At 36.9% G+C, this 17162-nt stretch overlaps 1 protein-coding gene across 4 annotated transcripts in view; it reads right to left on the reverse strand.

The window, feature by feature from the left end:
• The window catches only part of SETD3 (SET domain containing 3), a 64504-nt gene that overhangs the window by 19532 nt on the left and 27810 nt on the right, over positions 1 to 17162 (reverse strand). For 3 of the 4 annotated variants that reach the window (XM_010583922.1, XM_010583921.1, XM_010583924.1), the window contains exons 3-6: positions 17036 to 17128; positions 13584 to 13732; positions 12448 to 12520; positions 11659 to 11915 (exon numbers count right to left, since the gene is read on the reverse strand). In XM_010583922.1, coding sequence (XP_010582224.1) covers positions 11659 to 11915; positions 12448 to 12520; positions 13584 to 13732; positions 17036 to 17128 — 572 coding nt within the window. The remainder of the gene's footprint in view (positions 1 to 11658; positions 11916 to 12447; positions 12521 to 13583; positions 13733 to 17035; positions 17129 to 17162) is intronic. The other variant, XM_010583923.1, reaches the window with a different exon arrangement.

The raw sequence follows: 17162 nt of genomic DNA on the forward strand, positions 1-17162 counted from the left end.
AAAGAAGACCGAGTACACAAAAGGGGAAAAAGAGAAAGGGGGGGGGGGGGGAGAGAAGGAAAAAGAAAAAAAAGACACTTTCAGACATTTTTCTTTTTTCTGGGAAGCAGTAATATCCAGGGGTTCATGCCTCATGTTTAATGTCTCACAAGAAAGCATAACTCCTGATGCTCCATAGAGCCCTTTGCACTAATAATTTCTCCATCATATTTTTGGATGGACATCACAAGCTAATGATTCTCAAGTCTTATAAACTAGATGCTAGAGGACTCCTCCAGTTTTAAGAAGGCTTGTTTGTATTTGGACAGCATGAAGGCTTCAATGTAGAAAGGGTGGGTGCCTTTCCAGCTGAGAAGCCATCATAACCTTCACTTCTGCTATCCAGCCTACAAGGGCATTAACCTCCTGTAAAAGAGTGGCCAGACTATTAGAGGCAGTAATCCCTTACCCCATTCAATCACAAAATGCCAAAGCTCATTTATCAGAGCTCCTAATCTTGACAAGGCATTTCCATTAAAATTAGCTTAATATTTGCTTGTTTATCAGGTGATGCAAAGTACAAGTCTTATTACAGTAACATTCAATAAAAACTTTTGAGTAAAAGTTAAAATCAGAGTACAAGTTTACATAGTGTTAAATTTGTGTTCATACCTATGCTACTAGATGAGTTGAAAATAATTGATGTATTTTGGTGTGAAGTCGTATTGGCTGGTATATTCCTTTGCACCATTAGCCCTTGTATATTCCAAATAAGAAAAATTAAGTGAATTGCTGGATGTCATCAAAGTTAGTGGGTTTTTTTTTTAAAAGATACCACCTTTCAGCTGAGATAAGCTGACCAACAGAGTCATCTATTACTCCACTGTAATACATAACTAAAAAAAAAAAAAAAATCCTTGTTTTTATTGGTTCCTGAGTTTGTAGACACACAGATGGTTGGATTTCTGTGAAGAATATTTCAAGTACTCACAAGTCCAAGACAAAGTTGTGGGGAATCACTGCGTCAATATTACTAAATCAGATTTCAATATTCTCAAAAAATTCTTGTGTACAGTTGAAGTAGAGACAGCTCCATTTCTATCCCAGGAAAGCATCATACCAAGTGTTGAGATTATACTGAGGCCATCACTCCACCCCCTTCCCAGCCCCCAAAACACTAAGGGTGCGTGAAACAGTTAAAGCCAAAACCAGTTTAAGCTTCCACCTTGTTAACTTTCATTCCTTTGAACATAAAGCCCAAGGGTTCGTTCCTTTTGACCAAACAATTTTTTCCTCCTCTTCTTTGCAGATTCTCCCCTCTTTCCAATGTACTCATTAACATGGGGAGATTTCGTTATGAGCCTTGTTGGATGCTACTTGATGGTTTCAGGCCAATGTGTAGGTGTACAAAAAACACAAACACACACCACACACACACACTTTCAGGGCCAGAAGCAGGAAGATCTGTCAGTATTTGCTGGTTACTGTCCCTTTCCCAGCTCTGGAAATCCTTTGAAGCAGCAGCCTTGAAGAGAAACTCATCTCTGTGGAGCTGCTGAGGCTCTAAGTGCCCTAAAGCTAAGTAAAATAAAGAATTCAGAATGGAGGATCCTAGCGATCTACAGGGAAACAAGAATTCGCTTTTTCCATTGGACATATGCTGCCTAACCTAACGAGGGAAAGCCAGTTCGCTGTACAGGACATGAGACGAAGGCAAAGATTATTTTACTTTGTAATATCAGTTTATAACTACAGAGGCATGCTCTAGAATTTTCAAACAGCCCAACTCATGAAGCACTAGGAATTATGTCCACAAACCTGTACTGTTATATGACTTTTCTAATGGAAGAAAGATCATCCTACTTTGCAAAACCTAATAGAATGAATCTTAAAATTAAAAAGGTACCACCTGATTGAAACTTATTAAATCTAAATAACATTCCTGCTTATTCTTTATGTCAGCAATTTTTATTTACTTTCTGCCAATATACACAAGAAAGCACTGTTCCAGACTATTAGGGGATTCATGCAGCGGAAGCAGAGTGGAATGACTCCTTCTGGTGCAATGGAATTTAACTGCACAGTCCCTTTTTCTGTACCTTCTACCTGCAAAATTGTTCTTAGTTAATGAGACAGCAGTGGCATAACAGACAGCTCAAACGATGACATCAGCTACTGACTCAAGGGTCTGAAGGACTGAGAACCCACTTCACATGCAAAGTGGACGTTACCATTTGGCTGAGAGAGTACACAGAAATAATTTGGAACTGACTGCAAATGAGTACCCTGCCTACAATCCTGTGTCGTGTCCTTTATTAAACAGAGGCAAGACAGTGATGGACTTTTTAACATCTACTTCTCGATCACTCCATTTACAGAATACTTCTCGACATACAGAATTCTAAAATACTAATCTTTCCCAGAAAGGAAGGCACACAGATATGACACTTTAAAATCAGAGACCAAGTTTTCTACACCTTTTCCTGTCCTTTCACAAAATCACTTAGAGCTGAATGCAGCCCCACTAAGGGCTGAACGGATGAAGTGGAAGAGCAAGCTGGCCTGAGACTGGACATGCTTTGCAATGAGACAGCCTCGCCAGTCTGTCCCATCCCTGTTCATGTAACAGAAAGACACACTAGGTCTGTTATCTCCTGTGGTAAATCTCCTCATGAAATATGAGCTTAGCGTTCATGTTGAGCCTTAGATTAATAGGTTCAGTCTGCAGTACTTCATTCACACAGGTACAGTAAGATAGCTACAGTAAATAGTTTCCTTGCAAAGGTCTATGCCTGCATACCACGACGTATCATTTACTCTTTAGGCTCCTCTTGAGCTACAAGGTTCACCTTGTTCATTTTGTTTAGTGCAACACATGCACTATGTTCACACACAAATTCATCACACAGCTCTACTATTAATTCAGTGAATCACAAGCCACAAATAAAATGCTGTGATGGAAAGGCTGAAGTGAACTTCTTTAAAAGGACAGGGACAATATTTCCTATTCACAACTACTCCACATCCAAAGAGTTTCCTAACAAGCATTAATATTAAGCAGTATGGCCAAAGTTTTGTTACCTGTGAATCGACTACTCAAGTTTACAGATAAATCATACCAGCAGCCACTTAGGTGGAAGCTTGGATCATGATCATCTTACAACCAAGGTACCATGCTGCTGCACAACCAGCATGGCACATGGGGCATGGTAAGTCCTGGAACCAGATGTACTGGGACTATAGTGCACACACATCCAAAACTAACAACTTACCACTTCCTCTTGAACTCGCCTTCAAACCATAGTACAAGAAAATAAACTTTGGTTTACTTAGCAACATATCAATCTCCTACTGTGTGGAGTATTAGCATTGGGTCTGACTGAAGAGGATAATCCACTTTGTAATTTAGTTAAATTACTAATTTTAACAAAGATAAGTCCCCTGTATAATTTTGCAGTGCTTAAAGAATACATCCTTTGAGTATTCCATTCTAAGAAACATCAGCTTGTTATCATATTTTAAATTTATGGAACATTTGTAACTGCTGTTATATCAGGAAAAATATTAAATCTGCACAATAAGTACAAACTTTATATGAGAAAGTATACTTGTAAGTGCGTGATGATCTCCTGATGTCTGCTGCGGTACTTTCTTCCACAAAAGACACAGACAACATCTCTGGGGATAAACTCAACTGCCCCAGAAAGTGCAACTCAGTTAAAAAATAAAAATAAAAGCAACTAACAGAAAAGCAAACAGAAAACCCTCTCCACTCTATTGGCTGTAAAAATGGATGCTTATCTGCATTCTCAACCAGGAGAGTGGTTGAGAACCCCATCTTCCAAAAAAATGCCTTAAAAGCCCATAATACTAACAAGAGAACACATTATTCCTCCCAAATGTGGTTTAAACTGTGCAGAAACAAATTTTGTTTAGCACTGGCATATATGCTTTGAAGTACATCTCTGCTTCTCTAGAGGAAAGATGGGGTTTAGGCTAGTATAACAGAATACAAACCATTCAGAATATAAAATAAATTAAAACCTACTGATTAGGAGATCTTAACAATGAATGTCCAGAGAAAGATAACATCTATATCCAAAATGAAAGATATGTTTTATTCTGTCTGTCCTCCAACTTTAAAACATTTTGACTGTAAGAAATAGCAGACACCAAGTATGACGTGCCTGTATTTCGATCTAGGCCAGCACGGTCCAACAGCGCCCATCGGCTGAATCTGGACCACAGGATGCCTCCATATGGCCTGCCACCTTTTCCTTGGAGGAGATAGGGAACAGCTGTTTGAGGAGCAAATGCTGCCCGAACAGCCAAACACCTCCTCCTGTGTCCGGCTGGCTCAAAGCCCAGAGCTGTCGCAGTGTTCCTGTGGAAGGCAAGGAAGGAACGGGGGAAGAAGGCAGCAGACCTCCTACCCACGCAAAAACTTGAGCTCTTCATTTGTCTGAGACGGACAGATGCAACCCAGCCGAAGCCTGTAGCTGCTTCTGCGATGGAGAGGGGCAGCCACAGGAATGGCCCAGTGAGGCCCCAGGATCTGCCGTTACTGTCATCATAGCTGGGGGTGGGATATACCAAAAGCAACACAAAAATCAGGAATTTGGTGCATGTTTGCAAAGTCTAAACCACCTTACAATAGATAGACTAAGCGGTACAGTACAAGCATACAGTCAATCTTCAGTTTGCTGCCAGCAAAACAGATTAATACAATATTTTGGCTTTCACAGAGAGGAAAAACACAGAAAGGCACAAATATATTCCATTATTAACTGCCTATTGATTTACTGTTGACCAAGTAGAACAACTCAGGCGTTGAAATTCAGACAAAGCAAATTAAATAGCAACACTATTTTACTTTTGTAACTGCCCACTCAATGGAATTTTAAATCTCTCCTTAAGGTGACATGCATAGCAAATAAGTAAACAAAAAGGAAAGATTTTATAGGGTTTACAGCTGTGCCGTGTTTCTTCCACCCATTTTTTACAGTGCCACTGCCATCGCTTCTGAAAAAAGCTATTTGATTAGCATGCCAATGAGTATAGTATCCTCAAGTAGGGAGGAAAACTGAGAACCCTAAGAACCTACCTGGTACATGATCAAAACTGTATTCTGCTTCCAAACACATTTGCTTTTGACTGCATATTGGTTGAACTCTTTAGAAGCATTAAAATATTATCTATTACATCAACTTAAAAATAATAAACAACTTCCAAACATTTGAATAGTTTAGAATGTATTAAAAGGCAGTATACTTGTCTGCATTCAACTCAAACATTATTTAGCACATGAAAGTTAATTGGTGGTATCTTAAAGCCAAGTACAGAGAGACACCAGACGTTCTACTTCATGCTGACCTGGAAAATCATATGCTTATTAGAATAGGATAGATTAGAAACAGTACAGAAAAATAACATGAGAGGCATAAGTCATATTGAAAGTATCATCACAACTTCAAAAATTGGTGTCAAAATTAAGCTAGAGATGTGAAATCTCACCTAATATACCCAATATTGAAGAGTCAAATGTGATACCAGATTTTAAAGATGCTATAATATTATTTTGAGATCTAGAACTTAATGTGTTAAAACGTCCTATCTAAAATTATATTCCAGTGCCCAACAGCTAATAACTGGATTTTAGAATTTCATTCACGCTCAATCAATTAGTCAAATTTTATATGAATAATAAATCAAATTTAGTATCTGATCAAAAGGGATTACAGCCTCCAGGAAATTAAGTTTTCTGTCCAATAGTGCACACAAACAGATCAAAACATCTTTGGATAGATTACTGCAAGGATTGTGTTCACAATGGGACTACAATAACACTTTCACAAGCACTGTCCAGATGTCAATACACGCTGGTCAGAAAATGGTATGAGAGTGTTCCTGAGGAACGCTGGATACAAAACAGACCACAGATACTATCTAAAAGTATTAATGACTTCTACCAAATAGATTCTATTAAAAAAAAAGGTGTGATTCATGGGGCAGCTCTGACTTCTCGAGTAACAGTAGCTTGGCAGAAGGCAAAGAAAGCATTTGCAAGTATTTGCTCATTAAATTAGCAAAGAAACATAAAACAGAGTCAAAGAAAATTAAATTTACTTGCTAAAATGTTACTTAAAGAGGTGACTTTGCTTTCTCCATTTGGTTTAATTCTAAAATTCTTACTTACCGATCTCTTGTACTGGGGAGCCCAGCACTGGACACCGTACTCTGGATGTGGTCTCACCAGTGCTGAGTAGAGGGGAAGGAGCACTTCCTTCAACCTGCTGGCAACACTCCTAATGCCACCCAGGATGCCATTAGCCCTTTTTTGCTACAAGGGCACATTGCTGGCTCATGTTCAGCTTGGCCCCCAACATATTCATGGGATTATTCCACCCCAGTTGCAGGACTTTGCACTTCTTGTTGAACTTCATCAACTATCAGCCCATTTCTCCAGCCTGTCAAGGTCCCAGTGGATGGATGGCACCTTCCCAGGGATTGAAGTGAGGCTGACAGCCTTGTAGTTCCCCGAGTCCTCCTCCCTGCCCTTCCTGAGGATAGGAGTGGCATTTGCTTTCCTCCAGTAACTCAGGCACCTCTCCCAATCGTCATGATCCTCTATTGCTTGGGTCAGGAAGTTGTCATCGATGCTCTCCACAAACCTCCTGGATTGCTTACACCCTGCTGTGTTGTCCCTGTAACAGGTATCAGGATGGTTGAAGTCCCCCATGAGGACCAGGGTCTGCAAACGTGAAGCTATTTCTAGCTGTCTGTAGAAGGCCTCATCCACTCCTTCCTTCCTCCTGATCGGGCAGCCTACAGCAGATGCCTACTACAATGTCACCCATATTGGTTTTTTTCTTTTACAAACAGCTAGCTTGCTGGTGCCCTTCAGAAAAATCTGCAGTCCCCCAGTGGTCCAGAGACTACAGGCTAAAAACACGGTCTAAATCAGGGCCAAACTGCCATCCTGGACAGTCCCGCAAAACTGATCCTTTTTCTAGCACATGAGAGGCAGCTACATACAGATACTACTTACACATAGAGTGCCACTGAATGCATACAGCTGGCTACCATGGCAAAAGTTATGGCTAGCTGACCAGCTCTGCTGGTTTCAGACTTACCACTTCAAAGATTTTAAAAGTTAACTAAAATTATCACAAAATTGTCTTTTAGTAAGGCAGGTAATAACAGCCTGGGGAAGAGATACAACACTGCTTCAGACCCACAGTGTCCAAAATGTAAATAGAGTTTGGGCACTTCCACCTTCTCTAAGAGCACTCTTTGTAAGTCAAAACAAGATATCAAGACAAGAACTTCTCTGTAGTAGACTACAAACTGGCACGCAGATGCAAACTGAAAGTCAAACACAAAGACCACTGCATATTCTTTTAAAAAAGGTTCAGACTTGGTTGCATTACTTTAGGAATATAATCTTACTCTGAATGTCTGTAAACTATATGGCTCCCTCTTGTGCCTATTATACCACATTTCAGTATACAAAAAAAAATTTAATATTAAGCCATAAGTATTTGGGACCTGTTCACCCCTCAGTAGGCATGCAATGCCCATAAATGTTAATGGAAGTCACGCACATACCTTCCAGGGCAAGTTTGCAGTTTACAAAATTTCTCTTTGGAACAAACTACAAAAACATCTTGCAAGCTATAAGTCTGCTGTGAAGAAAGTAGTCTTTTGACCGTTTGCTGTATTTTGATAGCAATGCAGAGGTCAAATACGCCTCTAAACTACATCTGTAAGAACTTCTATTTTTTAGTTATCAAATTACATATGTTTAGAAAGGTGTCAGTGGGGTTTATAGAGCCTGGCTAACATGCTCAAGGGTTTATTTTTGTCTATTTAACAACCCACCTGTTTCTGCTTATCAAACCAGACTATAGTTAAGCTTGCAACAGCTGTGAAATTCATAAATCTGCCCATTCTTCATGTGTATCCAGACTAAGCACTTGGAGAAAGGGTTAGAACTGCAGTGTTCTGTGAAAGCCACCCTTATGGAGAAGCTAGGGAAATAAAACAGACCAGCACTTGTCAAACAATGTTTAAAGCTGCACACCTATCAGAAGCCAAATTATTTTAATAACAGTCTAGCAATCCTATTTGGAAAGAAAATGAAGCATTTGAAGAAATTATTTGTTAACTCTTTTATTCCCCTGCCCATTAGAAACATTTTGCAGACTAAAAATGCTGCAAAGGAATTAAATACTTTGCCTGCACAAAATATTCCCTTTTTCAGTGTCTTCAAATAACAACAAACCACTTTTTATTTCAAGATGCTACTAGTTTTACTTTCTGCAGTAGAATAGCTATCAAGAAAGTAAATATAGTTATAAGATTTTTGTATTACAAAAAGTGTATTTGTAAATTTTAAAAAATATTAGTCTGCATATCTGAAGCAGTATCAAAATCGTGGTCACACAGGACAGCTTTCATTAAAACGCTTATGCTAAAGCAGGAGTAGTACTGAATGAAATGATGGTATACAAAAATCTAACATTGACTTTCATAAAACTTGCAGAGTACACTGCCTTTAACAGGAAAGTGGTTTTAGTTTCTTTTTTTTCTTTTATATGACAAATTTTTCTCTCCCCACCTCTTCTTCCCGTTCCCATATGCTCATGAATTATCCTTAGCACTAGTATTTTGTGGGTCAACTTTGTTCATAAAATTATATGAGTGCATGCAAGATGATACTAAAATTAATTTCAGCATTTCTGAATAATGAAAAATGGTACTTCATTTTAGGGAAGAAAGAGGCTTTTTTTTTTCACTACGAACTTTTTTTCTCCAGCGTTTCATAAATTACAGGTTCTTATTTTTGACAGCAGAAACAGAAATCAAAAAGTTTTAAAACTTCTCCATGAGTTTTCACCCAAAGCATTAATAATAGGTACCCAGTACATTGACTTGGCACGCCTGGAGCCAGCTGAAATTATGTATCTTCCTAATGTGACATTTACTGCATAGTAGTAAAGAAACCTTCAGCTGAAATTGTGGTTACATGGCAGTGCTGAAGCATGGCACCAGACAACCAGAACACACCTAAAACTTACCTAGTATTTGTTACCACTCATTCTCCAAAGAACAAGTAAATAAAGCAAATGATTCCTACCTGATCTCCCTTCATGCTCACATTCAACACGAAACAACAGCTATATTATACCAGAACATAAAATTCTGGTCTAGATTTCTGACCACAAGTGACCAGAACCTACATTTTAACAGTTCATAGAAAAGGCAACAGTATAGTTCTAAACATTTTCTTGGATATACTAATATAAAGCTCAAATTGAAGATAGCCATTTATTTAAACACTATTTCCACAAAGGTTTCCCATTGCTGCAGATCAAACTGAACTGAATCAGTCTCAACAATATCAGACTCAGAAGTCTTCCTCCATGAGCTGCCACATCAGCTTCCATAGAATTGCAAACGTAAAACAGAAAATACAACAGTGCAGAGTATTAAAGGCTTGTTACCATGTACAGCAAGAACATCACCACCACTAGGGTTCTAAAGACAGTCTCCCCCTAAAGTGATCTCATGTACATTATTTTCTTGGCTCAAACTGTAGCTTTTCTTACTCTCACCAGTCAACAGCATGGACTTTAATGCAGAATATATAGTGAGACATTACTTTTTTTAGTAACTTTTTAGTGAGACATTACTTTGACCACATTAGCTTAAAAGCTATAACAAATGATCTTTTATTAGCTTTAAGGCACAAGAGAAATAGCATGCATTTGCCATGCTTAAGCAGATTATGTGCCACATGAAAAACTTTCATAAACAAAAAATGTTTTGTCAAACGTTTAAGCAGCTTTTCACATAATAGATATCTCATGCTTCAACTGATGTTATACCACTGCATTTTATATACATTCTTCAGCTGTGTTTGCATCACTTTGATATCAGTCTACAGGTATTCATCAATCACTGAGAACCAGTTCTGAAATACTGGACACATGGCAGTCAAAATCCAGGGTTTCATCTGAGATCTCATTTCTCTGTAAAACTGTATTTCACATTTTTTTTAATTAATGTTGTGACCACATAACCGCTCGCATTATACTACTAGTGCAGTATTAGTCCATGAAAATGATGGAACTAGTCACAGTGATAGTTTAGCTATCTAAGTACTGCAAGAGCATGAATAGCAGTTGGGAGAATTGGATCATGTTACACAATACTCTGCTAATAACTCTTTAAAAACAGTAGAACAATTTAGGGGTAAAAAGATATTCTAAAGAAATATAATTTAGGAGTTCTGTTTGCTCAGGCAGTATACATTGAGAAAAAAGTTTAAAGCTGGAAGGTCAAGTGTGGACTGGCAGCCTATAACAGTACCTGGCAAGAAAAGAGTTGGCTAAACTATCATTTCCTGAAGGAAGAATTTTGCTCCTTCCTGATATTAAAGCCATTGTTCCTACCCTACTTGTCTCAAAATTAAGTGCATCTTATCTGGTTTTCACCCACTATTTTCAATTACTTTGGTTTTCAAAATCCCTCCAATCCTTATACTTGGTAAATTGACACTATGTTTGAAACACATGAAGTTCTTCAAACATCAAACAGCTACACAAAATAATTTAACTTTTGTTGACTTAAAACAGTCAATAGAAAAGCTTTGGAACTCTGATAACGTTAAAGGAGAATAGAATTTCTTTATGTCTTCTGACCTCTCCTAGTGCCAAAAAAATGTCTCTAGATCACACAACTGTGGAAATTCAGTACACAGTCATATGCTTTTTACACAGATTTTGCCACAAAAACCTTTGGATGTTTGGACATTGAGCACTACCTTGACAACAACGTATCACCATTCACTTACAACATCAATTATGTCTAGACATCAGTCAGAGTAACAGTTCTATCTTAGAAACTTAGAAATTTAAATCATTACTTCAGAACATGATGAAAAGTTCATCCATCTCAAGCCTCCCCATACTCAAACTGTTACCAGATCGGTTTATCTTTGTATTTGAAAGCAATCAAAATAATTATGTTGGATAGAATAGAAAACAACAGTTAATCCATGGTGATTGGAAGTACAACATATGCAATGGTTTTATTCTATGTCAATTAACAATTATGATTTTACTTTGTTTACTGCAAACTACAGTTTTTTCACATAGCGGCATAGGTTGTAGATCTCTGCAGGTCACCTAGCCCAACTTCCCAGAGGCAAAATTCCGGAGTCTGGTACCAGTAGCAAGTTGAAAGCAATAATTGGATCATCCCTTATCTCCTCTTCCCCAAATAAACAAATCCAGCTCCCTCAGTCTCTCCTTGTATGGATAAAGGGCTGAAGCAAAAGACATCTTAATAGCCTTCCTCTGATCTCATTCCAGTTTGTCAACATGCCTCTTGTACTGGTGGGCCCAAAATTGTGCAGTATTCCAGATGAAGCCTCACCCAATGTCAAAAAAAGGGCAATAATCACTCCTCTCAACAAACTAAATACATTCATATATATTCATAAGCCTACTGAGCTGCAAAATTTTAACTGCAGTTCAAAAAACAGCAGGAAATTCCTTTAATGATTCAAACCTTTAAGAGCAATACACTTGCTCTATTATTTACCATCACTGTTTTCACACCTTTCTCAATAATCATAATGAGACCAGCATATACTACATTTAAGATGCTTACCTGAATAACTTTGTAGAAATAGGCATACTGTCGAGCTGTATTTTTATATTGGCTAAAAACGTCATGTATGGCCTGAGTTGACTGAAGATACTGCACTTCATCTTCTTCAAAATAGAGAGGAGTGTCATATTCACTGGGGAGTGTCTGGATGTAGGGCAGCCAGAAAGAGTTGGGGTTGGCTCGCTCACAAAGAAGATGGAATGCCAATGTTATATTGCCCATGGCTTGAAGAATTCGATCTTGAGAATACAGGGATCCTGAATGAACCCAGAAAGGTGAGGCACTAAATTAATTGTCCATGGAAAATATAATCCCAGATTTACTTTAAATGAACATGATGAGACAATGTGTAAGAATTTCCAAAAAAAAAAAAACCCCCAAAAACGCTTTTTAGGTTTCTAAAATACTTAGCTGCCCACATTGTATTATGCTGCAAGTTATTTGACACAGTAAACACCTCATGTACAATTGCATGACCGAAGACATGAAGAAACTAGAATACTCTCAGTACCTCATAATATTTTATCTCCAAGTGTTATAAAAGCTACATGATATGTGTTCAAATTAACACACACACTTCTGGAAGTTATCTAGTGTGCTCAGCCAGAAACAAAGAGGAAAATTAAATTCTTTCCACTGACACTTCAAGCTTGTAGGTATTCCAAACCCGATGGTCAGCATGACAAGCAAGTCCTGTAATAAAGGTGATCAGCTAATAAAAAGAAAGTCTCCTACTGAATGATCCCATACATATCAACTTCTTGCTTAAAAACTTACTTAAACTCTTACCTAATACTGAATTTTTAGCTGACTCAACTGTCATCAACAGTTTTCTAGGAACCCACAGAAACAACTCTTCAGCCTGCAGAAAGGAAAAAATGCATTAGAGGGTCAGTTAGCATTTATATATGCCAAGTGTCTCAAATATACATCGTCTTTAAATTACAGGTTGTTTTCATTTTTTTTTATTTAAATCAAAATTATTCTGAATCAAAATTCTTCCTTTTCTTCCACTGCAAATTAAACAAACATGCTATGTTTCATATTGTGGTAACCAAATGTTCCAATCTGCATTACACAAAGCTTAAAAGAAAGACACTTAGATTACAAAATAAAGTGCTTCAGTTTGGAACTGCTGACATGTAAATTGCCCAGACAGCCTCAAAGCTACCAGATACATTATATTGCTAATAATTACGTGATCAAATATTTTCTCCTAGTAGAGGTTTTTTCACATTGCCCATTCTTACTTTAGAAGAACTGTTCAGGATTTTTATCAACCAGTAGTGCTAGTCTTATTAACTATGTGCTACTGAAACTCTAAAATGAATACAATATGCTCATTTTCTAATATTCTTTCTACAACAGCTGATTGTGCTTCAAAGCTGTTTCCCATCTGTTAAATGGGAATGGAAAAAGCTAAGCGTTTAAAATTGCCTCTTAACAGTTAGATAACTGTGTGTCTATATTCCTTACCTGATGATCAAAAGATATTCTTTACAATTATCAGGTAATTTTGGTTTTTTCATTTTCAGTGAAAAAGTATTGCAAATACCTCTTTCTGAGGCAAAAAGACACGCACTTTAAAAGAAGGGACATGAAAGAAGAGACTAAGTAGTTAGAAAACATGGAAGAGAGGGATACATCAATGGGGTAGAGTACTCTGGTGATTAGGTAAACAGTATAGGCAACATAGAGACAAAAATGACCAATTAAAAATTCATAGTACTACCCAATAGTCATAAAAAATAATACTCAATTTTATCAATAATTTTATTTCTCAAGTATGCAGAGTTGAGAGCATTTCAGAACAGCAGTTTCATAAGCAGTCAAAAGGGGGAAGGGAAGGTGGTGAGTGTTCCAGAGCTCTGCAGCTACATTCCAAACACGATTTTCTAACCCAAGTCAAATGTTCATATGCTCACCTTTATCTCTCTTGTTGCTTTCAAACCAAACCCCTCCTCTTCAAAGTTAGCTATTTCAAAACCCTCTGTGGATGCTCCATTTTCAGTTGCCCACTTTATCAATTCAGGGAAATAGTCATCTCTTTTTCCATCAAAGACAACAGACAAACCTATATATACAATTTATTAAAAAACAAATGCCGAAGTAAGAGGATCTAGAAATATAAAGAAGTTCAATATAAAATCACATGTAAAAAGCTATCTGCTATCCCACAGCAGTTCTGCTTTGAAGTAGCTGAGTCATAACTGGTCTTTGTTAAGTGTTACTCAATAGTATACAAATGTCATACCCAATTTTCATCAACTTAAATATTCTGCCAAATTGGCTTACCAGTCATCTTAAAAACGTAACCACCTAAACTGAGCTGTGATGAAATATGAAGCTTCCCTCCTCTTTCCCTTTTAAATAAGGTCAGCAAAAATGTTTCCCAGCTTAATATCGATGATAAATGCAATCACCACAACATATTAATACAGACACAAGGAGGAATTTGAGAGGCAAGCTGCAGTTTCATTAGTTCAGCACTGGAAATGATGATAAGCAGATCTCAAGCTCCTTCTCTCACACACAAGGCAGTTAGGTTTTTCCTGTAGCATACGGATCTACTAAAATAACTAAGGACTGATCATCTTCCTCACACCACAGAGCTCGTCCAAATTTTTACACTTTTCTTCACCAACAGGCATGTGGTCCTCCAGTGAAATCACAAACATCGTTCATTTTCTCAGCTTCCCCCTTTACCATCATCTGATTTGAACCTATCCATTATAGCTCCCAGCTATACTCAGCCAGCTCCTTTTGTACCTCTTTGCCTCTGTGTTCTCTTCAACCCAAACTCTAGTGTCAGATCATGTTAGAAGTATCCAAACCCCCCTGAAATGCTCAGGCCATTTTATGAGTGACAACATGTCATCAGCAAGTTGCTTACATCCAAAGGTATTTTGGTTAAGTACAGGTGATAAACAGATCTTTAGATTAAAAGGATTTTAGGAAAGTAGCATTAGGGTATTCAAAATATTCCCTCCCACTGCAAATCATGCATTTCAAGCCCCAGAACCAAACAAATCTAGAGCTAACATATGTGCCAGTATCATCTGAAGCTATAGTCTTTGATGATACAATATAAAAACTCGATATCGATAAAGTATTTTTTTAATGCAATGAGAATGTGGTGTACAGTGTTTTGGCTTTTTTTTTTTTAAAGCTGGCATTTTCCTTTATTTCATACTCCCTTCAGTATGCTACTTTCTGCAGAATATTTTCAGAACTAAGGCCTCACAAATCTAGTAAGACTAGTTGCATAGCTTCTACAAAACTTGATAAGTGTTTACACTGTCCAGGACTTCACTCTTTTGATTTCCAGCACTGGCTACTGTATAAGGCTACTGGAAGCTTTTAACATCCAGCTTGCATTTGGAACCATTCTGTAAACATCTCTGAAATTCTACCTCTGTTTCTCATATATGATGTGGTCCAATACTTCCCACATTTTTCCAAATCAAAGAGAAGAGCAGCTCCTTTAAATTACAAGCACTACTGGGGAACAATTTATTTCTATACTGAACAAAACATAGCTATACTGATGAAAACCTATATTGAAAAATTAGCTTTATTTAAAATTTTACTAGTGAGTCAAACAAGAAAAAGTTTTAGAAAGTAAAAATACTCAGTTTTCAAATTAAGAGTTTTCTATAATCAAGATCATTTTAGTTCACATTCTGCAACCCAGTGTTCTATTCAAGTAAAGCACAAATTATGACACTTTAGGCAATACATATTCATTTGTACATCTTAGAGTTCCCAAGAGCAATTTATACTTCCTTTGCTAATTGTTTAAAGCCTTTATTAAGCTAGAAAACTGTGTAGTATAAATTACCACGTTCCATTAAAAAATAGTTTTGAAAGACACCATAACATTCATACTCCCTATGTATGTAAAAATGTTACATTAAAAGCCATTTGTATGTCAACAGTGCTGTGGTTAGTATGTTTTGCATCTTTCAAGGAAAAAAAAAAAAGTCCTATTAACATAATACTTTTATACTAATTCTACCACAGCAGCCATTTCCCCCCATGAATGTTTCAATCTTTCTGGTGCAGAAGAAAGATAGTGAACAGCCCAACCCCAACACTAACTCTGTTCTTGTTAACCTGAATTATGTTTTACCATAACACACATATTACATTATAAAAAACAGAACATGTACCATACACTTACAGAAGTCACAGGACAGCAAAACAATGAATCAAGTTCACCTCTACAGAGCTACAGGATGCAGTCACTAAAACAGTATCATTTATTCTTCTATATGCCCTCTGCCAATAACTGATGTTCAGAGGTTTAAAAGTCCTTTCATGAAGTAAGATTCTCATGCATCAGGCAAAATTATTAAAAACAGGTGCAAAAAGGACATTTCAAGCCTCTAAGTAGAGTCTTCTGCTTTTTCAAGTACATGAACCAGTCAAGCTCAATGTTAAATGCAGTCTGGCTTTTTTGCTGTCACCGTATAAATATCAGAAAGGAAAGAATTGTTTCAGGACTTTTTCAGCCCAAATCTATTCATTCCAATGTTAAAAAGTTATTTCTTTGCAACTAAAATACAACAGTCATAAAAGAGGTTAATTTTACTAAAATTACAAGCACATTTTAGAGCATACCTCCAAATAAAAACAAAACGAATATGAAAATAAAGTATCAACAATGGTGAGTTGTTGCAGAACATACTGGAAGAAAACTGTTCTAATCTGAAAAATAAGCATACCTTAAACTTAGGAAAATTACCATTAAAACTCCATATTAACTGTGGTACCATAAGCATTTATTTAATTATATTCTTGATTAATAGCAGATAGATTTATTAGCTGATGTATTTATTTTGTGATTTTATACATTTTTATCATAATTTAATGTCATGATGTTGAATTGCTGAAACTGTTTCCATGTTCAGTAAAATGTTCAGGTTAAAATAAAAATAGTTATAAAATTAAATTTGAAATGTTCAGATTTATAGAGGCAGAGGGACAGACTATGCAATCAGGAATCAAAAAGACCTATCATTCTCAAAGGATTTTTACTTCTAGTCCTTCCAATTGTGATGACAATCTCACGCTCTTTTTTCTACTTATCAGACAGAATTATCACAGGATCACTTGTCTGTGATATTCACTCAGAATTATAAGTATTAAAATGGTTAATGCCAGTGGTTATGCCCACCAGAATATTCCAGAAACACTTGCAAGCATAAAAAGCAACTGCATGCCAGAAAATTAAGACTTTTGTCCCAAAATAATAGGACTGCATAATATTTATACAATAACAACAACAAAAATATTTCTTTTAGCTGTCAACAGACAATTCTTTAGGCAAATCAATACTCTGAGCCACCCTTATCTTACAGTCTTTCACACTTACCTTTTTGCTTTTTGCGAATTTTCTCAACAAGTGAACGGATCTGTACATATTCTTCCCACTCCTTACCAGGACCTGGGGTAGGGCTGCTGCATTCTGGAAATAAAAATGCCAAATGAAAATTTTTTAA

Source organism: Haliaeetus leucocephalus, unplaced genomic scaffold (genome assembly GCF_000737465.1).
Source record: "Haliaeetus leucocephalus isolate CR32 unplaced genomic scaffold, Haliaeetus_leucocephalus-4.0 Scaffold932, whole genome shotgun sequence".
NCBI classification, from domain to species: Eukaryota; Metazoa; Chordata; class Aves; order Accipitriformes; family Accipitridae; genus Haliaeetus; species Haliaeetus leucocephalus.